Source organism: Populus trichocarpa, chromosome 7 (assembly GCF_000002775.5).
Source record: "Populus trichocarpa isolate Nisqually-1 chromosome 7, P.trichocarpa_v4.1, whole genome shotgun sequence".
Taxonomy (NCBI): Eukaryota; Viridiplantae; Streptophyta; class Magnoliopsida; order Malpighiales; family Salicaceae; genus Populus; species Populus trichocarpa.
In genome coordinates, this window is record NC_037291.2 from 15,523,859 (window position 1) to 15,547,160 (window position 23,302).

At 33.5% G+C, this 23,302-nt stretch overlaps 3 protein-coding genes across 12 annotated transcripts in view; 2 read left to right on the plus strand and 1 right to left on the minus strand.

The window, feature by feature from the left end:
* Positions 1 to 44: 44 nt before the first annotated feature.
* LOC7465597 (cysteine protease ATG4) lies at positions 45 to 6,005 on the minus strand. Of its 3 annotated transcripts, XM_052454499.1 has the most exons (10): positions 5,741 to 6,002; positions 4,896 to 4,976; positions 4,427 to 4,801; positions 4,236 to 4,321; positions 4,038 to 4,088; positions 3,533 to 3,912; positions 2,531 to 2,669; positions 763 to 818; positions 601 to 671; positions 45 to 502 (listed from the first exon to the last, which is right to left on the minus strand). In XM_052454499.1, exons 3-10 carry the CDS (start codon positions 4,617 to 4,619, stop codon positions 306 to 308), a joined length of 1,173 nt encoding a protein of 390 aa, XP_052310459.1. In that variant the 5' UTR covers positions 4,620 to 4,801; positions 4,896 to 4,976; positions 5,741 to 6,002; the 3' UTR covers positions 45 to 305. The 3 variants fall into 3 exon arrangements, with proteins under 3 accessions (XP_052310459.1, XP_024461266.1, XP_002309707.1); XM_024605498.2 differs by lacking the exon at positions 4,896 to 4,976 and having other exon boundaries at positions 4,427 to 4,895; positions 5,741 to 6,005; XM_002309671.4 differs by having other exon boundaries at positions 4,427 to 4,976; positions 5,741 to 6,004.
* A 376-nt stretch (positions 6,006 to 6,381) lies between these two features.
* On the plus strand, positions 6,382 to 12,406 carry LOC7465596 (histone-lysine N-methyltransferase ASHH3). Of its 6 annotated transcripts, XM_024605036.2 has the most exons (15): positions 6,382 to 6,501; positions 6,602 to 6,663; positions 7,118 to 7,186; positions 7,800 to 7,926; positions 8,178 to 8,289; positions 9,541 to 9,640; positions 10,021 to 10,099; positions 10,213 to 10,384; positions 10,489 to 10,569; positions 10,715 to 10,892; positions 11,047 to 11,074; positions 11,174 to 11,264; positions 11,870 to 11,918; positions 12,002 to 12,085; positions 12,178 to 12,406. In XM_024605036.2, the coding sequence occupies exons 3-14, from the start codon at positions 7,154 to 7,156 to the stop codon at positions 12,071 to 12,073; spliced, it is 1,122 nt and encodes a 373-aa protein (XP_024460804.1). In that variant the 5' UTR covers positions 6,382 to 6,501; positions 6,602 to 6,663; positions 7,118 to 7,153; the 3' UTR covers positions 12,074 to 12,085; positions 12,178 to 12,406. The 6 variants fall into 6 exon arrangements, 4 of the variants coding, with proteins under 4 accessions (XP_024460804.1, XP_052310269.1, XP_024460805.1 ...); XM_052454309.1 differs by lacking the exon at positions 6,382 to 6,501 and having other exon boundaries at positions 6,509 to 6,663; XM_024605037.2 differs by lacking the exon at positions 6,382 to 6,501 and having other exon boundaries at positions 6,509 to 6,663; positions 10,718 to 10,892.
* A 6,491-nt stretch (positions 12,407 to 18,897) lies between these two features.
* LOC7465595 (methylenetetrahydrofolate reductase 2) overlaps positions 18,898 to 23,302 on the plus strand; it is a 5,849-nt gene continuing 1,444 nt past the window's right edge. The window contains exons 1-10 of one of the 3 annotated variants that reach the window (XM_024604877.2): positions 18,898 to 19,085; positions 19,730 to 19,816; positions 20,140 to 20,758; positions 20,845 to 20,905; positions 21,059 to 21,141; positions 21,276 to 21,449; positions 21,538 to 21,711; positions 21,802 to 21,902; positions 22,012 to 22,123; positions 23,130 to 23,210. In XM_024604877.2, the coding sequence (XP_024460645.1) occupies positions 20,315 to 20,758; positions 20,845 to 20,905; positions 21,059 to 21,141; positions 21,276 to 21,449; positions 21,538 to 21,711; positions 21,802 to 21,902; positions 22,012 to 22,123; positions 23,130 to 23,210 (1,230 nt within the window). In that variant the 5' untranslated portion in view covers positions 18,898 to 19,085; positions 19,730 to 19,816; positions 20,140 to 20,314. The remainder of the gene's footprint in view (positions 19,086 to 19,729; positions 19,817 to 20,139; positions 20,759 to 20,844; positions 20,906 to 21,058; positions 21,142 to 21,275; positions 21,450 to 21,537; positions 21,712 to 21,801; positions 21,903 to 22,011; positions 22,124 to 23,129; positions 23,211 to 23,302) is intronic. The other 2 variants (XM_024604878.2, XM_052454777.1) reach the window with 2 other exon arrangements.

Genomic DNA, 23,302 nt, shown 5'->3' on the forward strand with positions numbered 1-23,302 from the left:
ATTCTCCATCTTCTGGGCCAAACCAACAAGAAGCCAAGGAAATGTTTCATCAGCCAAACGAGATCTAATTCAATCATTAACCTTACAACATTTGCAATTTTGTTAAATGTTTTTTACACCGTAAAAAAAGATTGAAAAGAATCATAAATATTCAGTGTACTTTCCACAAATGTTGAATCCAACATCTAAAAAGGAGTCGTGAACTCCTAATTGCACTGCAATAGGAGGTGCCGAAGAAAAGGATATACAATCCCAGTACAATCCAAAGGATGTTACTAGTTTCCAATCCCTCGAGTCATTTCCATTTAAAGGAGTTGCCAGTCATCCTCGTTTAAGCAGCCCTCTGCATCATTCATAGTCATTACACCAAGGGGATCATCATCTCGGACCTCACTACTATCATGCTTTGATGATTTATAGGAATTAGCCACCGTAAACAACGGGGCACCATTTGATTCGTCTGCCAGCTTGGATGCCAGTGAACAGAAATCATCAAAATCATCTGTCCACCAAAACAAAAAAAAACAAAGGCTAGTTATCAGGTTGCATTTGAAAAGCTAAAATGACAGAATCGTAAACCAATATAATTTAACCAGCAACCTTTGTCTCGACAATAAAATCCAATTGCCAAGGATGGATCAATCAAATCCAGAGGAATGTGCCGCACAACACTGCATGAATGATCAAAAACAATTAGCAAAGTCAAATAAATAAGCTGACATAGATAGTAAAACAAGAAAATGAGTCCTTGGATAAGCTCACTCGCAGTGGTAAGATGAAGTATTGGCCTCTACATCATCTCTGCTAAAATTGACCACCTGAAGACGCAAGCACCAACAAGAATATCTTCAAAATATTAATTTGAGCACAATCTATTCAATTGATGGGAAGTAAGCACCAATATCACTATTCAGCCTGATACAATTAGAATGAAATAAAAAAAGAATAGGGCACAATGATGTCAAGAGACACCAGTTTAGGATGGAAATAAATGCTTGTCTCAATAATCTTAGCAAACCACTTTTGAAGGTTAAGAAAACTCTAAATGACAGATATTGCAGGATTGGAAGAGGAAATATTTGTGGCTTATGCAAACGCCAACTGGAAAGAGAGAGCATAATATGACACTGTGTAAGCCAGGAATACGAGAGAGGAGAGAAGGAGAGGGAGGGAAAAAGGGGCACAGGAGTAGAGGGGGAGATAAAGAGAAAGATGAACAGATATAAGAAGAAAAATGGAAAACTCAATTACCAATAACCATTCCAGCTACCTCAAAATAGTAGACTGGTGCTTTTATAAGGCACCTAAACCTAATAAAACCCTAATATAAAATATAACATATCATAAAGTCCTAATTCCAAAAAAAAAAAAAATCTCTACTGAATATCTTAATAACCAAAAATAACTAGATTCACTAAATAGCATAGAATAACGTCTTCCAACTTTCCTACAATAAATATCACAAAGATCCTCCATCAGACTAGTATGTTAGCTCGACATTGTAAAGCAGTGAAGTTATCTACATTACAACCCTATATGCTGCAGAAATCAACTGAATTGCTAAAAAAAAGAAAATGCAGATAAATGCAACAACTTCAGTGTAAAAATCAAATCAAAACTGTTTGACTTGAATGCTGCAATGAACTTCAATGGACCACACATACTGAGATCTTTAAGAGCCACTAGCCAGATGCATTGATCACTAATTAGCTCCTAATATTCATCAAAAAGGCTAAAGTTAGATTTGTTAGAGTCATGCTCCTTTCCCTAAGGCTTAGCCTCATCCTCCAAACAGACTAATTAAGTTGATAGACTAATATGAATGCGACATGAGAAAATATTTTTCATCTCGATTTTATGTAAAATGGGTTCTGTAAATCACAGAAAATATGCAGATGATGGTTGAAGATTATGAGGCATCAGCTCCTAAGACCAAGTAACATGATCACCATGGAGAGACTAGTGTTTAAGTCTACAAAGTTTCTGAAGTGTTTTATCATGCAAGTATGAAATGCATTTGGCCCACAGTCTAGGACACTGCTATATACTTATGGTAACATGTTAACCACAAACTGGTGCACCAGACTTTTGGCACTTTTCTAACTTCAACTACCTTTCAGATTCATATCAACCCTGTCCTTTCCATTTAGGATCAAATGCATGCTCCTCCGTTGTCCTATATTAGTTGTTTAAATGCTTGTTCTGAATTGAAGTCATGATTCCTGGTTTATTTGTCATATTTGGAGGGATAACACCAGCAAGCAGTCAAAATCCATCGCAATGAAAGGGAAGCAATTGTTTTAGGTAGTAATGTTTCATTTTGAAACTAAAGGAAGCATCTCTATAATCTCATTAAACAGATTGGAAATTCAAGTGAGGTATATGGATTCAATTTCTGGTATATCATCACTATGCGATGAAGTAAGAAATAGAAAATTATTGCCATAAAATTATGGAATGACATAGTAATGAGTAAATTAGTCATCTACAATATGTGATGATAGATAGGTCAGAAAGAATTATGATTTACCGGCTGAACTTCATGTGGATCAAGATAAAAAGCATTCTCATCTTGCACACCAACAATGTAAGTTGAAGCACCAGGTTTCCCACCCAAAATTCCAAGGCTTTGGGGAAAGGTGAATGTTGCCTGCAGGGATGGAATATACCTGAAGCAGTTCAAATTCCAACTGGTTAACAAATATGACAGTACACTTAATACAAGTCTAAAATTAGGTTAGATTAGAGAATCGGGGCAGTGAAATAAAAAGTAATTTGGTTCTTTATTTTTAACGTTGAATCATTTGATACATTTTCCCATTCCCTGCGTGAATGTTGTGAAAACTTGTGCAAAACTGCCTTACACAAGAATAAAACAGGATCATCCTATTGAACCTTTCCACTATAGAAAATGAAAATATTGCTAAACCAAAATCCATTTTGTCAATGCAGCACCACACCTTTTCCAATAAAAGAAGCACCCTACAAATATAAAAAATAAAATAAATAGAAATCATAGAATACATTTTTCAGCCTATCACTAGATAAAAGGTTTGATTGCGATCTTCTTATAGCATATAAATGCTCAATGACATCCCTAGGTTCAAAGTATTGATATTTATTAGAGAAAGATAGTTAAGATAGTGATTATTTAATTCGATGACTCACATTAATTGGACCATCACACTTCTATCAAAGGCTCCTCAGAAACATTCACATCCAGCCTACCAGGTCCAAAAGAATCAGTATGTTTTCATGGAAATTTAACATGGCTCAGGTAATGAACAAAATATTCAACTATTCTTAGCCCTTAAATGGTCATCACAGGTCATGATTCATGAATACAATGGATGTTCCTTAGTTTAATCACCATGAAAGCAGCAAATTAAACCAAACCAAAGAAACAGGGCAATAGAGCAAGATGAAGTTCTGCATATCAAAATAATTTGCATCAAAACAAAGCAAATCAAATTCCCAGCTCAAGCAATGATGACTTCAAAATGAAAGATAGATGTAGAACATGATCATAGACCTTGGATTTATTTTGTCAAGCCCAAGAACCAAAGGAACCAGCAGAAGAATTGGCGTCCAATCTTCTCGACCTTTAGAAAACTCTGAACAATGTCTAGCAGCATCTTCAATACTGAGAACTGGAGCTCCCCCTCGCTCCCCATCTTCACAACCAGAAACAACATAAACAGCCATTGGAAGTGTCTGGTATTCAAGATTGGTTTCCTCTCTCTTAGAGCGGGCTAGAGATTCCCAAGAGCGGCACATGGCATAAGGGCCTACCCATGATCCAGCTGCAAGTCCATAAGCCTTTCCAGCTTGAAGAAGATTGTGAATAGAGAAAGCCGATGCCTCCGAATCACCAAAAAGATGTAAGATCTCAACATAATCTCGATCCAATGGCTGCATAATTAAACGTGAAGGAAGAAACATGATCCATGATAGTGTAAGAAGATCAGATTCATCTTTAATTCATAATTGAATGATGGGAAATTTTTTTCTTAAGAATTCAAATTTCATAGGTTCACCTTGTCCACTGGTTTTCTCCAAGATCTCCCTAATCGATGAAAAAGCAATGCCTGCAGAGTTAGAAATGAGAATTCACCATTAACTGGAAGGCAATCATCATAACAAAATATATAATGACCCAGGGCTGGAAAGTTAACTGAAATAACTGAACTATCATAGAAGAAAGTATTGATGTGAGAAATGCAACAGCAATATACCTGAGCAACAAGCATCTGACTACTCCGAAGCATACAACCCCAGTTTACATCACTTGTAAGTTTTGAATCTTCAATCATATCAAAACCTACAAATGAGCAATTTAAGATGGTTCCCCATAATTATAATTACCATGCCTGCTAAAGCTTTACTTAAAGATATGCTGAAATGGATAAATAGTCATAACACAAACCTTTTCTATACGTGATTAGAATTCGTGATGAAAAATCACGATGAAATGCAGCTAAAGCATTGGTAGCATCTGCATTCCCAGAAGAGTCATCTTGTGAAATCTTGTAGCGCGCTCCTAGAAGCCATATGTCACTAGTCGTGTTAGATATCCCTGTCTTGCTTGTCCCTAATACACGCTCTTGGATTCTCCTCATTGTGCCACCTGCCACTATTTTCTTCACAGATGACGTCCAACCATTACTATGTCTAATATGAGGTGCTTCGTTGTGACTAGTTGAAGACGAGTCGCGATATATATCAAAGACCGAGAAAGCAGATGCGAAGAAGCTTGACCACAAAGAAGGCTTGGAAACCTTAGTGTCGGTGGACCCCGGTTCTGAAGAATCAGATATAAAAGAACTCTTTGGGGTGTCAGTTGTAGTAGTTTTAGATGGAGAAACAGCCCCCCTATCACGAAAAACCTTCATTACCTAGTCATGGAGCAGCAGAAACGTCTCATAGATGCAACCAGAGTGTTGTCGAGAATCCAAAGAGAAACAGAAACTGTGTAGCTGAACCATACAAACATGCAATTGAAGAGAAATGTTATCACATCATACAATTGAAGAGAAGGTAGATGCAATCAACGGCCATATGATGTGCAAACTTTTGAACAACTCAATCAAGGACACAATTTTGGCTGTGTTTGGAAATGCATTTGAAAAGCCTTTTGAAAGTGCGTTTGGGCAGAAAAAGTATCAAATCGATGCCTTTTCCAGTGCTTTCGGATAATTTTGATATGAAAAGTCAAAACCAAAAAAAAGCACCCGAAAATCATACCCTCCTGAGTCTAATCTAAACCTCGTAGATAGGAAAGCTTAAAAGGAAAAGGGCAATTATATGAAAAGAAATGAGCATCTCCTCTGTTTGGGATTTCATGCAATGCATTGGTTACCAAATTATCTGATTGATTGTTGTTTATAATTCAGTTTTTTTTTTTTTTTATTAGTAAAACTACGATTGATTGATTCAAAAACAAAGCTAGCTAATTCCATCATCCAAATAATACCGACTCTGACTGAGCTGGCACACACAATCAATCTTATAATAGAGTATTCAAGAAAAAAACACTAAACTCAGAGTAATTCATCATATATAAGATAAAGATAAATCTAAACCCAGAGCAAATCAAGAAAAGAGAGAAGCAAACCGTAATAATTCATTCTTTTCCAAATTAATTAATTAATCAATCAATTATGAGTATCTATCAACAAATATATATATATATATATATATATATATATATATACAGAGAGAGAGAGAGAGAGTTGAATACCTGAGAGAGTATATTTGAGGAAATTTTTTATTTCGGGAGAGGGAGGTCTCCTTGCTTGGCTTGGTTTATGTTTCAGAGGTGGTTCCTTCTACTGCTACGCTACTGCTGCTTCTTTTTGTATTATTATTAATTTTTTTTTAGTTTTGAGGAATTCCTTCCTTTTCCTTCTTTTTATCAACTGACTGCCTTTCTGTAAATAATGTAAAATTCAAGGACGAAACAACACCCTCCCTCCCTCCTTTGTTTCCATCCCATCTGGCTGGCTGGAAGGAATTATACATTACAATAATACCTTTTCTCAATTTTCTTTTTTCTTTTTAATAAAATAAAAGAAATGATGATGATTGATGGAGGAGGTCATTTATCATTTGTTTTCGTGTATCAATTTCCTCCGCGTAACTAGCTCCGCTCTACGGCGTCGTTTCCAAATTTCTGTTGAGTTTGGGCCGGTGTTTCTCCTCTTGGCGCTTCTCCTCGTTTGTTTCACAATCCTGTGTTTGTATGGGCCTCAACAGCATTCAGCCCATGTCCATGGTCCATGGGATACGCTTTCTCACATCACAGGAAAACCTAACCTTCAATTGCTATAATACAGGAGGATGCACACTATACTACTATACACAACAAGAAGTAAAGAAAAATAGTAAATACTAGATAATTTGTAGTAGTAGTAATAATAATAATAATAATTACAATATCATATACTTTCCGTTTGCAGTTGAAAGTGTTGTCATTGTGCGAACTATGGAATCATAAGTCAGGTAATATTATTATTATTATTATTATTTGGTCACAGAGAGAAACAAGTAACTTCCCTCCCTAACTCCCTCTCCAATCTCTCTCTCTCCCCCTCTCATGTAGAAGAAGAGCAAGAGGAAGGAGAACAGCAACAAGAACAAGATCTGCTCTCTTGACTTCTCCCGGTAAGCCACACGCACCCTCTCATATTCCTCCCCTTCTTCTCTTTATCCATAAAATAGCCGTTGATATTAATCTTCTCTTGTTGGCTTGCCAAGACAAGATGAGATTTTTATATTTACAGTATTCCTTTTGGATTTTCCCTTTTTGTATTAAACATTCGCTCTGTTTGTTTGTTTTGGTAATTGATTTATCAATAACTGGATCAATGAATTAACTGTTTTAACTGCCTTCCATTGCCTTGTTGTAATGATATTTTTTTTTTTGTGAGTGATAAGGATTTCACTTGGTTTGATTTCTAGGTTTTATTTTTCCAACTACGACTCATTTGAGCTTGCCTTCAACACTCTGAAACCTTACACCCTATTATTATTATTGTTATTACAATTAAAAAAAAAAGACATTTTTATTTCTAGATTCTGACTCATTCTTATACTTTTGGATGCTCTATGTATGTAGGTATTGCGTTCTTTATATTCTGTATTCTGAGCAGTTATGCTACTTGAAGCCATGCCTGCTGCGAAGAAGGTTAATTTTTTCTTCATTCTATTTTCTTGTTTCTTTTCGCTTGGCTTCAAAATTTGAGTTGGTTTTATTTTTTTATCTTTAAGAAAAAAGAACTTCTATAATTAATCAGTGAAAAACTACACACTTGACTTGGTAAAAGGTGCGCACAAGGCTGGGAGACCAAACATGGGATTCATTTAGCCGACTCACTCAAGCCTTCCACCCTTTTAACGAACTGTTCTTCCATGGTTTTAGTTTTAGCAGCCCCAATACTATTTGCTGTACCACTGCGGCGATTTTTTCTTCTGTAATTCCTATTCCGCTCCCATCCTTTTCTTTTGTTTTTTATTCTTGAGATTCACTGCCATGCAATTTAGGATGTTTCAGACTTTTTTTTTTTTCCTTTAGCTATCTCTAATGATCAACAATACATAATGTGTATTCAATTAAATGGTCTAGAGAGAGTTATAGAATTCCTTTTTCTCAACTTGTTGGAACTTTCTTATAGCTGGCGGTGCTCTTTTAGCTGATCTTTTTTCCCGTGTATGATTTTCAGAGATGTGCTACATTGGATTCATCTTATTATGATTTAGTCGTTGATGTTTTTCTTATTTCCATATCTTTTGTTTATTAGAACCTTGATCAACGAATCACCCTTGCATTCAACAAGTTGCTGAAGGACATAGGAAATCAGGTTGAGTTTGAGCTTCCAGATTCATTTAATAAATCAAAGTCTACAGCCTACACCCTTATAAAGCGCAGTATCCACTCAAAGTATGTGAAATTTTTAAAGCCATTTTATGGAGGTTTTAGTTTTAGCATTCATTTTTCAGCTTAGAAAAGCTGTTATGATGTCTTGTTTTTCCTTCCATTATTAAATGTCCCTTTTCATTTCGCATGTCCACATGCTTTTAAAGTGTTGGGTTCTCTCTTTCTATCTGTATCCTCGTGTATGAGTATATATGCGTGTACGAACCTACCATGTTTGCTTTTCTTGATCAACACTTTCAAGATATATATCTCACTAAGAAGATTAAAAGGCGCCTTGAGGATGATGGCATATTCTGCTCCTGCAGTGCATCACTGGGTTCCTCTCGTGTGTGTGATAGAGATTGCCATTGCGGGTAAGAGCAGCCTTCAATATCTCGGTTAGTCCGAGCTGTATTTGATAAATTTTCATTCTATAAACAGCTTGTAATCATGTTTCATCTAGTAGTATGCTAGTTTGATCTAATTTTACTGGATTCAAATTTATTGTCAGTCTGTACATGTTTATTTCCAAGCCTTATTGGATAGTACATGATTGAAATTTGGAGATGCCACTTTTAGGCCAGATTGCCTATGTAACTTGTTCTTAATTCATCGTCTGTCTTCTAGCACATCATCCCTATTTATGATAAATTTCTGAGGTCCACCACTTACACCTCTGGTAGCCAATCCCTCATGATTTACTGCTCGGAACATTGACATGCAGGGAGATCTAGTGCGCCAAAGGGGGCGTAGGGCTCCCCATCCCAAAGGTGAAAAAATATACTAATTCTAACAGTCAAAGATGATATAATGTATTTATTTCTGCATAACGATCCCCTCAAACTAAGAACTTATCCTTTGGCTCCCCTCCAGTAATTAAAAATTGGGTCTTGCCCCATGCACATTGATGAGTCAGAGCCCTTGGGCATTGATTAGTGCCTGACTTGAACCCAAGCTCTAGCTAATGCAGCAATACATTATATTCATCTTGATATCTTTGCTGAGTGCATATTCACGGTTTAGTTCTGTTACTAATGAAGAGGTCAAAATAGGTTCATAGTTAAGTTTGATGATTGTTAATTGTCAAAGCAGGATGATATGATCGGTTGAAATAGTTTTATACTTGAGTTTGATTTTCTAGGAAACATGTGTTTGATCCTGCCTAAATCTAGAGTTGATACAAGAGTGGTTGTCATGCACTTGAATATAAATGAATTATTACCATGACAAGGTCATTGAATTTGACAAAAGATGTCAGGAGTTCATAGTGAGTAACTATCACAAGAAACATTCCCATGATCATGGTCGCTGTCATCCATTGCCTTGTCTTTGGTGATTGGAGCTGACTGGTTCAGACTTAAGAGGATGTCATGCAGCCTTTATGTAATTGCTACCATTGGTTGTTTTTAATTCTCTGGGAGTTTCTTTAATAGCGATTATTATTTAATAATTTAATTGTGCCTCTTCTTTTTATCCATTCATTGTCTTCATTGGAGGTGTGTGGTTATGAAGGTTTCTTGTGGATTTATATGTGTTTGATGTTAGTATTATTAGTGTTAGGTTTCTCATTTATATGGGAGCTTCTTTAATAGTTTAAAAATTCTATAATTACTTTTATCTCCAAGGATGCTGCTGTCTAGCTGCTCTTCAGGCTGCAAATGTGGGAGTTCATGCAGCAATAAACCATTCCAGCACCGGCAGGTGAAGAAGATGAAATTAGTGCAGGTAGATGTGTATGGCTTCTCCTGGTCTATCTTAATTAATATGTAGAGTAGGACTTTATTAATGAAGGGTGAAAGGCAGTAAGAATGATGCTCTGCATGAGGGAAAAAAGAACCATAAGGATCCCACTGGTATAATTATATGACTTGTCCCCTTCTCTGATCCACTTTATCTTGGATATTGTTATTTAGCCTGAGGATTGTGGACCTGGAAAATAATTCATCTCATCTTTCTAAGTATCTTTATCCACAGGAATTATTTGGATGTGGTTCAAATGTCATAGTGCCCTGATTTCTGTTCGCATATCATTTCCTTTGTGCAAGTATCTGTTTTTACCTATACGCGCACTCAAAATATGAAGTTAAATAAGTTATTGTTTGTAGACCGAGAAATGTGGATCTGGGATTGTGGCAGATGAAGATATTAAACAAGGAGAGTTTGTAATAGAGTATGTTGGAGAAGGTGATGTCCCTCTGTCGCTGCTTGCTATTCAATTGAAATTGCATATTTAACAAGTTGATGTTTAATCACTTTGGCAACCTATTAATTAATACTTGATCCATTAATCAATGCAGTTATTGATGATAAGACCTGTGAGGAAAGGCTTTGGAAAATGAAACACTGCGGGGAAACAAACTTTTACTTGTGTGAAATCAATCGCGATATGGTTATTGATGCCACATACAAGGGAAACAAGTCAAGATATATAAACCACAGTTGTTCTCCCAACACTGAAATGCAGAAATGGTGCTCCACTGACCCTTATTCCTCACTTTAATCATGTTAGTGTTTAAACATTGCAGATTTACTGTTTTAGACTATCTTAATCGATTTACCTTTTTTCTTAAAAGGATAATTGATGGTGAGACTAGAATTGGCATATTTGCAACCCGTGACATAAGAAAGGGCGAGCATCTGACATATGATTATCAGTATGAGTGCTTGCTTCCACTCTTATTTCATTCTTTAATTATGGTTGAGTCTTTTTTGCTTACACAGTAAGCATTCTTAGAAAAACTTTTTTTTTTGTTGCTCAATTCTTCAAAATCTATACTCAGTCCAGTCTAATAAATTTAGCAGGTTTGTTCAATTTGGCGCAGATCAAGATTGCCATTGTGGTTCCTCAGGTTGCAGGAAAAAGCTAGGGGTTAAACCGAGCAAGCCTAAGATGTCTTCAGATGCTGCCTTAAAACTAGTAGCATGCCAGGTGGCAGTATCCTCTCCCAAACTGAAAGCAATGATGTCTGGAAAAGATGTATGCATGTGTAGTTGTTTTATGTATGCTTTTGCACATATGATTCCATTCAGCTTCTACCCTTTTCTTTCCTTTCCTTTGCATTTTTTTTCCCTGTGTATGATATGCATATATTTCTGCTAAAAGACTGATACTGGTATTGTTATTTGTGAAGGTTTATCAGAATGGAGATTTGCACATAGGTAAGGAAGTTCTGTTCAGCATGTTACCTTGTTTTGTTAATTTCTGAAATATGGTTATCTGAACATTATTCCTTTTTGTTCATTTTAATTTCATCCCAGGGAGTTCGCAACGCGCTTTAAGTAGTCTACCAACATACTCCTGTAATTGCATTGGCGAAGTGGTTAGACTATCTCGCCGCACTGATAAGACGTATGTTTAGAATACTACTAATTATCATTCAGGCTTTCATCCATTTTGCTAAGTAATAATTTGAAAGTGTTTGATTGATGATGAGAGAAAAAAGATTTGGAATTAAGTGACTACTTCCCACAGGGGAGCTATATTTTGGCTTGTGATTTCTACGTTCTCCCTGGTGAATGTGTATTGGTTATAGCCAGAAGAATGCCATGGAATTTGTGTTTAGAAATTATAAAATAAAGGTGTCACTTATTATCCCTCAGCTCCTGCAGATAGGCTATGCAATTAAAAGCGTGTCATCAATGGTCCCATGACTTGGCAGTTCAGGATCAACAAATGTCAAATTATCTTCTTCTTATTTAACCCCAGTTAGTTATTGTAGTACCACTGGTGTTTTAGAAGGTTGGTTTGGTGCACACCTTAATTTTATCTAACTGTTGAATCTAACAGCTTCTGAATTTGGCTGAATTTGTATCTCCTACTGGTTTCTTGTCTCTTTTTTTTCCCTTGTGGTTCATGAATTCCCATTCAAAGGTTTCGATTAAAAACTGGATTCTGATATTTTGCATATGTGGCGGTTCTATTAATTAAGTTTTTCCATGTATCGATTGTTCCAGATATTTTGGGATTATTAAACGGTATGATAAGTATTCAAGAAAACACTCGGTAAGAAGAGCTGTTTCTCTGATTACTGTTATGTGAATAAGTGTCGTGATCACATCTGATTTCATTTATTTATTTTTTGGCAGATCATGTTTGAAGATGGCACTGTTAAGTTTCTTGACATGTCAAAAGAAGATTGGGACTTTGTAACTTCGTGATTTAATTCCAGGGTAAGTAATCATGGTTTGTGTCGAATCAAAGGATTACAGACGATGAACTGCCATGTCATGATGCGTTTTTATCTTTTTTTGTTGCATCTCAGGTAATAATCGTGGACAAATGTAGTGTGCTTGACTTAACCTGACAAATTTGCATAAATGTTGTATCAAGGGTTTGGGCCGGTTCTGTGCTCCAATAAAACAAGATTTGATTGCATAGGTTTACACTTAGCAGAATGTTGTATCAAATGCATTTTTTGGTTGTTTTTCTTTGATAAATAAGGAATTCTGTAGTATTATTATCTGGTAAAAACATCTGCTCGTTACTTGTAATTTGCTTTGCTTGTGTTGAGAGTTGCCACTAGAATCAGACGGACTGAATTCAGCCGAGAAACAAAAATAAAAACGCTGCGGTGTGCACTATTTTCTCAGTAAATCATTTAGGTGCTGCAAACACCTCGTAAAAAGAAAAAAAAAACAGGTTTTATTTTAATTAAATGATAAAAAAATAATCATTTCTTATTTCTTAAAAGTGAAAAAAATGATGTTTAATTTTCAACTAATTAAATATAGAATATCAAAATTGAGTACAAAAAAGTATAAAAAAATCAGTGTGAGTCAACTTAAATTAACATAATAAACATGTAATTTGGATAATATAAGATAGTCAATTACAATTAATCTATTAAATCTGCATCTTAGGTCATGAGGTTGAGATAATTTAATTAAAAAAAATCAAAGAAAAGCATAACCAATTTGTTTTTTAAAAAATAATGTTGAACGATAAAATCATAAAAGAAAATAAACAAAAAAAATATCAACCCCTGTTAATTTATAAAACCATGACTTAGGTCATTAAACCGAAAGCATTATAGATAGAAAAATCATAAAGTTTAATCCCTAATAAATTAAACATTGAAGAATGAAAAAAAAAATCATACAAAAGAACCCAAATAGAAAAAACAATTAAAAGAATGGGGATAAAAATCAAAATAAAAAATAAATTAGATGGCAACTACAAATTATTAACTAGAGGATTAAATCGAAAAGAAAAATAACTTCAATAAAAGAACAAAAAAAAATCAAAAGAATAAGGAGCAAATTGAAAAAAATAATATATGAGAAAAAATAATAAATATCAAATTGATATTGAAGAATGAAATTAAAAACAAATAAAACTTTTACAAGAGGGCCAAAAACAAAAATTAGAAATCAAAAGAATAAGAGCTAAAGTTGAAATATTAAAAAAAGGACCAACATATAATTTTTGGGGGAAGAGAGAGAAAAAAAATAAAGGTCACAAGTTTGATGATTTAAGCCACGAACCCTTGGTTGATCCAATATATTGTTATCTCAGTTTTTTTAAAAAAAGATACCTTCTTGAAATTTTTTAAAGCATTTGATTTATTTGGAATTAGCTTTCATAATATGTTTCTGTTTGGTTTTTATAAGATTAATTTATTTTGATTTTTTTATAGGGTTATCACATCTTATAACTTGAATTGTGGGTTTGATAGCTTAACCCAAATCGATCTAATAGGTTACTGTCCTAATATTTTTTTAAAATAAAAATGACATCTTCAATTTTTTTTCAAATCCAAACCACATTATTTTGGGTGTCCATGTTGCTTTTTGGATCTAAGTGTCTGGGCCTTTTCTTTTCATCTAGATTTTTTTTTTTATTCTTTGGTTTTCTTTTCTTGTGTTAAAACAAATATGGTTTGACCCACAGCATAGTGAGAGGAAATAACATAGTTATAAGAAAATATAAAAGATATTGATATTTTACTATAACAATCCACAATAAAATACCCAATTTGCACTTACAAAACAAAGCTACAAAACTAGTTATCAGGGATAATTCAATAATTTCATTATCCACTTATCATTGTCAAAATTAAAGGTTACAATTAGGTAATTTCACCTTTATCACACAGTAAAATTATTATTCTATCTCCGGACTCAAAGATTCTTAAAGTCAACAGGGTGTTTTTGTATTTTTTATTTTTTAAGTACAATAAAATGACTTAAATACTCTTAAAAGTATAGTTCTTTACCAATGAAGTGTTGGTCTAGCGGTTAAGACACTGCTATATCCCTGCAAGGGTGAGAACACAAGTTCGATCCCCAAGAAGCACACTTATTAGGAGGGGTAGCCACGAACCCCGAACATGACTAGTCTCATCTTTTAAAAGGGTGTGAGGATACCCGGGCAAGAAAAAAAGAGAGTAGAATTCTCTTTAACTTATATCCAAGGGAATTTTTGTATTTTCATTCAGATTGTTTTCTTTATTATTATCAGGTTGGTAGAGGGTAAATTTTATAATTTTAGAAATATAAATATTATTAAAAAAAAATGGTTAACACATGTGTTGCAAGTGTCAGCATATGAGTAGGGGTGACAATCTTCATGAGATGATGTGTGTCAGCATGAGATGGCCAAACAAAAGCCTCAAGGTTGATGCTTGAATCGTCTTGGCAGCCCCTTTATTTCTGGGTGGTACGTGTTGTGAACAGAGCTCTAGTTTGACATTGATGACCTTTTCTTATCTTTTCTCTCTCCTCCTCGATTCTCATGTTTAAGAGTTTAAATTCTTAAAGCAATCTTTTAATTTGCTTTTCCTTCATATTTGATGCCTGTTTTTTTTATTACTATTTGTTTTATTTGAGGTTGTTTATAAAATTGATTTTTTTTTTTAATTTCATCCTCCTTCAATTTTTTTGTATGTAATATTTGGTCCCCAATCTTTTGATTGCTATTTGTTTTGTTTGAATTAATTTTTATGATTTCACCCTCTAATTTTTTTTCCTATCAAACTTGATCTTCATTTTTTTTATTACTTATTTTTTTTTTACATTAGGGAATTTTTTAAATTGATATCTTTTTTCCAGTTTCATCCTTCAACATTAAATTTATTGGAATTTAGCTTCATGATTGAGCCCAGGTCTAGAATTCCATGGGTTGTGGGTTTGGAAAATTAACTTGAGTTTAGAAATTTTTCCCTATTTTTTTTTCCTTTATTTTTTTAAACTTATGTTTTTTTTTGTTTTATTCTTCAACATTTATTTAATTGGAGATTGGGCTCCATTGATTTTTTTATTTGTTTTTTTATATAATTTTTCACTGATTTTGAAGATGATCGTGATTATCTCGAGTCTTTTTATTTATTGTTCTTTTTTTAAATTTAGCTTTTTTAAAATATATTTTATTTTTGAATTAAATTAAATTAAATTAATTAAATGTAAGCATAAGATGCTCACTTCATGATATTTTTTTTTAAAAAAATTATTGGGTAGACATCATTTTATTGAAACAGATAATCATTTGATTAAATAAAAAATTTATTCAAAGCAACAAAGTTATTAAATATAACAGAGTGCATTTTTTTTATTGATATTTTTATGCAAAAAACATGTTGAAAAAACCTACATATTTATTTTTTCTTACTACAAAATAAAATTATTGAACGAGAGTCAAGTAGCCTAAACTTACAAACCTAGGCTTGATTATTTAGGCCCCGTTTGTTTCATGAAAATCACTTTTCAAACTTTTCTATGTTTGTTTACCATTAAAAAAGTTGATCAATAGAAAACACTTTCTAGTTAAAGAAAAATTTGGCTAGGTTTTTTAGGAAAGTATTTTCATTTTATTTTTGAAGTAAAACACTTTCTAGAAGTTGTGAAAAACACAAAAATATCTTTATAAGCCACATGAATTAAAATAAAATAAAATAAAATAAGTAATGATAAGAGGGATTGTTTTAAAAGTTTTAAAACAGGATTTGGACTATGTTAATTCAAATAATGGTATTAAATATTAAAGGAAGTTTAAGGAAAAACCCAAAATGACAATTTAGAGGAATTGTGGGGTACAATTGCAATTAACCAAATTTTTCACTCTCTTTTAGACCCCTTAAGGGTCGGCTGGACAACCATAAAAAAAAAGGGGAGGAAAGTTTGAATTCCTTCCAATTTTCTCATGCTAAATTCCTAAGGAAGAGTGAAATTGAGTGATAGAGTGGGTTTTGGAGAAGAGTAAAAAAAAAACACTAAAATTAAGGAAGTTTTGAAGAGAGAGATATTAATTAAAAGGGATAGTGAAGAAATGAGAGGAGGAAGAAGAAGACTTGGGGAAAACTTAAGCTAGTTAGCGTTTGAAACTTAAATTACGACTCAATAGGATGTTTAGAGCTTGTTCATGTCAATTTAAATAAAACTTTGTTTGAAATTAATTTAGGTTTCTTAATTTGAAATTGAGAAAAAAAGTAAATTTCTTTGAAATTGATTCTCTAGGAACATTATAGGTTATGTAATGAATGAATTTATGATGAAGAAATTGAGGGGGAGGGTGGGGGGGCTAAAGAAATCTCAAGTGGTCGGCCATGGGTAGAGAAGGTGAATAATGATGTATTCTTAATAGTTTGCATAAATTGTATTTTTATTGTGTTATTAATAATGTAAATAATGATTTTGGATGATTGATGTTTTTTTACATAATGTTGATGGATTTTTAATGAATTAAGAATTTAGCTCAACTAGAGAACTTGTTGGCTATAAAGTACAAATCGATTCTATTAAGTATATGGCATGCTTTGTATGGAGATATGTTTTTAGAAGTTTGTTAATGAAATATTTTGATGGTTTAATGGTGTAAAGGAAAGAAAAGAATTGAAAGGGATTTTCATGGTATTCTTGAGATAAAGTGTGGCTAAGGACCACAAAAGAAGGGAAATGATTGATTTGAATGGTTTGAGAATCATGTTAAATGCAAGAATAAGGAAAAAAGGTTACTAAATAAGAAGTTATGAAAGCTAGTAATTTCATGTTTTTCTTCTATTAGAGCCAACCAATAATGGTGAAGAGAGGGTTAAGTTAATCATGTTTTAAATTGGTAAGGAAATTATAGCAAGATATGATACAACGTAATTAGAATGTAAATGAATGGAGGTAAGAGGATGAAAGCTTAAGCGAATGATTATATGTGATTTCACGACCTCCATGAAAAAAGTTTAATAAAGAACCTAACGATAAAGTTACACGGCTAATATGGTAAATTTCGTTGGAAATTGACTTGGAACATTGAGAATGAGAAAATTAGATATAACCATACAATAATAATAATAATAATTTTTTTGAGTTACTAAGGGTAGTGTTTATTAATGGGTGAATTGATTTGCAAGGAGTACCTTGGTAGCTAGGGCCATTTGCTTAAGCCGAAGGAAGAACTTCAAACACAACACTTAGGTTCCTAACACCTATAAAATTGAAGTTATGTTGTTGTTAATATTGTTGGATTTTATTTTCTTTTTTTTGATATTATTATGAAAGGCAACTAAATAAATGAATAATGGAAGGAAGGAAAATATATGAATAAAAAATTTGATTAGCTACTCCTAACTGGAGGTTAATGATGTTAAGGGATTTTTGACATCGACATTAAAAAAGACGAATTAAAGTATTTAAAAGAACTTGATTAGTTATTCTAAATTTGGATATTTAATAATATTAACGGATTGCAATGATATCGATATTTACATTGACCTTGATTAACTATTTCTAATTGGAGGCTAATAATATCAAGAAATTTCTTGACATCAATGTTTTCAAATGACAAGTCAAGATAACCGTAAAGTAATTGATTAGTTATTCTGGACCAGGATAACTGATGATATTAATGAGTCATATTATTTGTTGACTTTGCTTAATCAATCCCAAGCAAGGGAGACCAATAATACTAGTAGATTTATTAGCATAAGCATAAACTTAAGAATTGAGAGAGAGGAAATGAACCTAATTTATTAGTTTCGGGAATTTGAGGAAGCTAGTAATATCGGGGGGTACCTTGATAACAATGAATTTCCAAGACTTAGATTAAATTTCTAACAGAAGATAACAAGTTAATGCTAGTGACCTAGTATTAGAATAATTTTGATAGAACTTTTTAGAAATACAAAAAATATTAATCATTAACTATTAATAGAAAAGCCACTAGTAGTATTTTGACCGTAGAGGATTAAGATTGATTTGAAAGTTAGAAAAAAAATGTATAAAATAAGACAATTATTATTAAAGACCAAAATTTTCAATATTTAATTAGTTGTAATTAAAGGAATGGTTATTATTACAATATCATTTTAATAATGTATTCATTATTGTTTATGGTTGTTTTATTTATTGTAATGTTATGGTGCCACATCTTATTCTACTTTTGTTATCATAGATTAGAAGTAAAATGTATCATTTTGGGATTATTTGTAATGTTAATTATATAATAACTATGTTAAACTTTTATTTTTGATGCACAAATATAAACGAATTCTACTATTAAGATATTTTCATGATTTTATGCATGTGTTTGATTTCTATTTCTTTAAGATGCATAATTATTTATGAATATTTTTCTTGAAGATTTGAGTGAAATAATGTGTTAGAGAATAATATAAATTATATCCAGGAATCTCATCTAAAAGCTTAAATTATTGGGTTGAGATGATTCTTTAACATGGTATCAGACCCTTGATGACCAAGCGGTCACGAGTTCGAATCTCACCATTCCTATTTATTTGATAAAAAAATTAAACACAAGAATGTAATATGGGTCTGTGTAAGTTTCAAGCTCAAAGGGCTTTCACTTGAGAAGGTGTGTTAGAGAATAATATAAATTATATCTTGAATCTCATCTAAAATGGTTAAGAAAAACTAGAATGATTAATTTGTAAATAAAATATATGAATTAAAAATGTAACATGTTACTGTTGATAACTTAAGAATAGTTTGTTGAAATTTCAGTATATTATAAAACAAGAATTTCCCACAGCATGACTGGTTTTATAGAAAAACACATGTACTCCATCCCATTTGTTTACTGGAATATATTTTATCTTGGAAAGTACGTAGATTTCATAGATAGATCGAGCGTATTAATTTAGCATGACTGTTTTATAAAACAATGTTGTATTCAACCTCTCTCACCAGGAATCTCCAACAAGAGTGACACCCGTTTCTTATTAAGGTTTGTTTTTCTTGGATCTCAATCACTTAAACATAATTGTCTTTTTGTTTAGATCTCTTCTGTTTTTATTCACATCTGTTGGCATGTTTTTCTATTTGGTGGGTTTAATCTGTTTTGTGTTCCAGTTGCCTAATATGGGAATAAACTAGTGATTTAGGAGATGGTTTTTCTTGGTTTTGATTGAAGAGGTCAGTTTCAGTGATTAAAAGTTTTGTTTTTGGATTTGAAAAGTGTTTTTGAAAAAAACAATATTTTTTATTTTTTTACTATAAATTATTATTTACTAATATAAAAAATAAAATTTAAAAAATATTATTTTTAGCTTTAATTGGGATTTTAGTCCATGGGTGTATAATTAAAGATTAGCATAGTGCTGATGCGTTTCTTTTTCTCTTTACATGTTCTGTGTGAATTATAAATAATCTCAGTGTTGAACTGTAGTAGTATCTATTGGGCATCATTTTCGACAATACTTTGTCTAATTTAAATTTGTTGTTCAAAAAAATAGCCCAGGCAAATCTAAAAGTCTATAACACCAATGCTGGCAATAAACTGGGTATCATGAATTATAGCGGTTTCGTTATAATAATTTTTGCTACCATAGCAGTCAGCTTATCAGAGATTTGATTTTCTTCTTCTGAAAGAGAAACATTGCCGAGAGACCGCTTGGGTTGCAGTGCAAAGCCTGCTGCAGTTATCTCCCTGGAATGCGAAGGGTGCAATTTAATTAGGTAAACTCTATAAATAAATAAAAATGGAAAATATTCTCATGACGTCCTTGTTTTATTTCCCATGGCCGGATCGATCTTGACACGAATAAGAAAATCTCAGGATAGGGAAAGGTCTTCTATTTTTTGAAACCAAGATTGAATAAACTTATTAATATAATTCGAAATGCGGCGAAGGAGTGCATGCAATTCCTCAAGGAGTCGTGGTTTTGCGTCTGGTGGTACCCGTAGCTACTTGTTTGGTTGCATTTGCTTATCTCTCTGTTTGAAAATACAAAATATTACTCTTAAAAAAATCGTTCAACTTACTTACTCACCACTTGCAGGTATTATTATTATTATTATTATTATTATTATTATTATTTGCTATCGCAAACCGGACCCCTCCTCTTTCGCTGCTATCGGTGTGTTTCCACCTTTCAGTTTTACTCATTTTATACCCCTCTCCCTCCCCGCATTTGTCGGAGTGAGACCGAGAGAGAACAGACAGAGAAACAGAAAATGAAGGTGATTGATAAGATTAGGGAAGCAGCAGGAGGAGGTGGAGATGCAAATGGCAATGGAGGAGATAATAGCAGCAGCAATAAGGTTGTTTTCTCCTTCGAGTTCTTTCCTCCAAAGACAGAAGATGGAGTGGACAACCTGTTTGAGAGAATGGACAGAATGGTGGCTCACAATCCTTCCTTTTGTGACATCACTTGGGGAGCTGGTGGTTCCACCGCAGATCTCACCTTAGACATCGCCAACAAGATGCAGAACATTATTTGTGTCGAGACTATGATGCATCTCACCTGCACCAACATGCCTGTTGAGAAGATCGATCACGCTCTCGAAACAATCAAATCCAATGGAATCCAGAATGTTCTTGCTCTTCGTGGTGATCCTCCTCATGGCCAGGATAAATTCGTCCAGATCCAAGGCGGCTTCGCTTGCGCTCTCGACCTCGTCAGTAACACATATACATACTCTACTCTACTATTTCTTTCACTTCTTGTCAATCCAATGTTTTTTTTTCCCTCTTTCTAATGCAGGTCAAACATATCAGATCCAAATATGGTGATTACTTCGGCATTACTGTTGCTGGTTATCCAGGTTCTTATCATTTCCTCTGCTTTCCCTTTTCTTATTACTTAAATTCATTACATAAATTAAAATACCGATATGAAATCAAAATATTAACAAGCAAATACAGCTCTTTATTTCATCATTGCTTGTTTGTATTTTTTTTTTATGAATCAAATTCAGAGGCACATCCTGATGCCATTGGAAGTGATGGATTTGCTACGCCTGAGGATTACCAGAAAGATCTTGCTTATTTGAAGCAGAAGGTGCTTATTTTTTTATATTTGCGAAAGCAAATGCATTTCTCTAGTCTTTAATTAATACATGTATATGGATCTAGTTTATTTATTTATTTACTTGTTGAGTATTATTAATGCTTTCTTTCTTTTTTTGTTTCTAGGTGGATGCTGGAGCTGATCTAATTGTCACACAACTTTTCTATGATACTGATATCTTCCTGAAATTTGTAAATGACTGCCGCCAAATTGGAATCACTTGTCCCATCGTTCCTGGTATTATGCCTATTAATAACTACAAGGGCTTCTTACGTATGACTGGCTTTTGCAAAACCAAGGTATATTTTATATTATATGATCATAAAAATGATAATTAATTCATAGGCAATGCTGCATTTCATGTATTCAATTAACTTCATATTGTAGATACCAGCAGAGGTCACTGCTGCATTGGAGCCTATCAAGGACAACGAGGAAGCTGTCAGAGCCTATGGAATTCACCTTGGAACTGAAATGTGCAAGAAGATTTTAGCTCATGGAATCAAGACATTGCATCTATATACCCTGAACATGGAGAAATCTGCTTTAGCCATATTAATGGTTTTCTTCTATTGTCCAATTTATTATTCTTCCTAGAAATGCATTTAGTATTACTTATGACTGGATCTCATGACACACTTATAATGGCAGAATCTTGGTTTGATTGAAGAGTCCAAGATTACAAGGGCATTGCCGTGGCGCCCCCCTACAAATGTTTTCCGTGCAAAAGAAGATGTCCGTCCAATATTCTGGTATGCAGTTTATCTCAAACGCCATACTTATCCAGTAATTGATCATCTGTTTCCTTATTTTTTTTTTTTCATTTCCAAGACATTTGACGTATCTAGCCAATGATTGCAGGGCTAATCGCCCAAAGAGCTATCTATCAAGGACAATAGGCTGGGACCAGTACCCTCATGGCCGATGGGGTGATTCTCATAACCCATCCTATGGTGCTTTATCTGATTACCAGGTGCATATATTTACTGAACTCAATTCTTTAGTTCTTTCCTTCTAGGGTATTTTGAATTTGATCCCTTCCTAGGACCAATTAGTGCAATTCACATCACTTGCTATCTAGTTTGCTGAACAAGTAATTAACAAGGTTTTGTGGTTATCTTTTCATGTCTAATGATGTAGAATATTGGGCTTAACAAAGTATATGGATGCATTTATGCTGCTTTTGCACATGTTCTATCATACACAGTGTAGAAGGCCTGTTGCAGACAGTATTTCCAGTCCTTCATCCCTTTTCTTTATACCATACATTCTCATGTCACTGATCTAATTGATATAATGGGTTTATTTGACAAAACACATCCACTTCTAAGGGTTTTGTCGACCTTGAAGAGAAAATAGGTAGATGGGAAGTTATATTTATCAATGAAGGTAAAAGAGAGAGTTATTAGCAAATTAGGAAGCATGCGAGTTTTTGGAAAGTTTTGATAGTGCTTCTTAAAAAAGGAGTTGAATCCCATTCCTTCCTTGAGGTCATGCAGACTAATTGTGTGAAGAAAATCGATGGAAAATTTATGTAGCAACAACTTTAAGATTTTTTTAGGCTGGCTTGCTGGTTCTTCTTCTTGTTCTTTTTATTCATAAAAAAAGAAGATTTTACTAGCAGGAGAACATTAAGTTACAATAGGGAGAATGAGTTAAGTTAATGTTTCAACAGCCCAAAGTGCCTGTCCACACCTCTGAAACAAATCTTGTGAACAGGACGCATGCTCAAATCTCAATTATCTGTGAACGGAGAGAGGTAAGGGTGAGAATGGATTGAGCAGAAATGAAGAGATCTTTTTTGTTTAACTTTTCCCTTTCTTTTACATAACTCCTAAATGAGGACCAAAGGTTAAATTACTTGTGTTTGTAACTGTCCTCTATTCGCCTTGCTTTAAGAAAATTTAGTCTAGAGAAATTTAGATTTTATTTAGATTTTTTTTATTAGTATGATGCAAGCTGTCATTTTTTTGATACAGTTCATGCGACCCCGAGCACGTGGCAAGAAACTCTTTGAAGAGTGGGCTAGCCCCTTGAAAAGCGTCGAGGATATATATGAGGTAGGGTTTTCCATCCACAGTTACTTTTAGTGTTTTCTTCTTTCATTTGTAGTTTACTTTTTGTGTTCTCTCCTTTTAACCCAATCGATTGC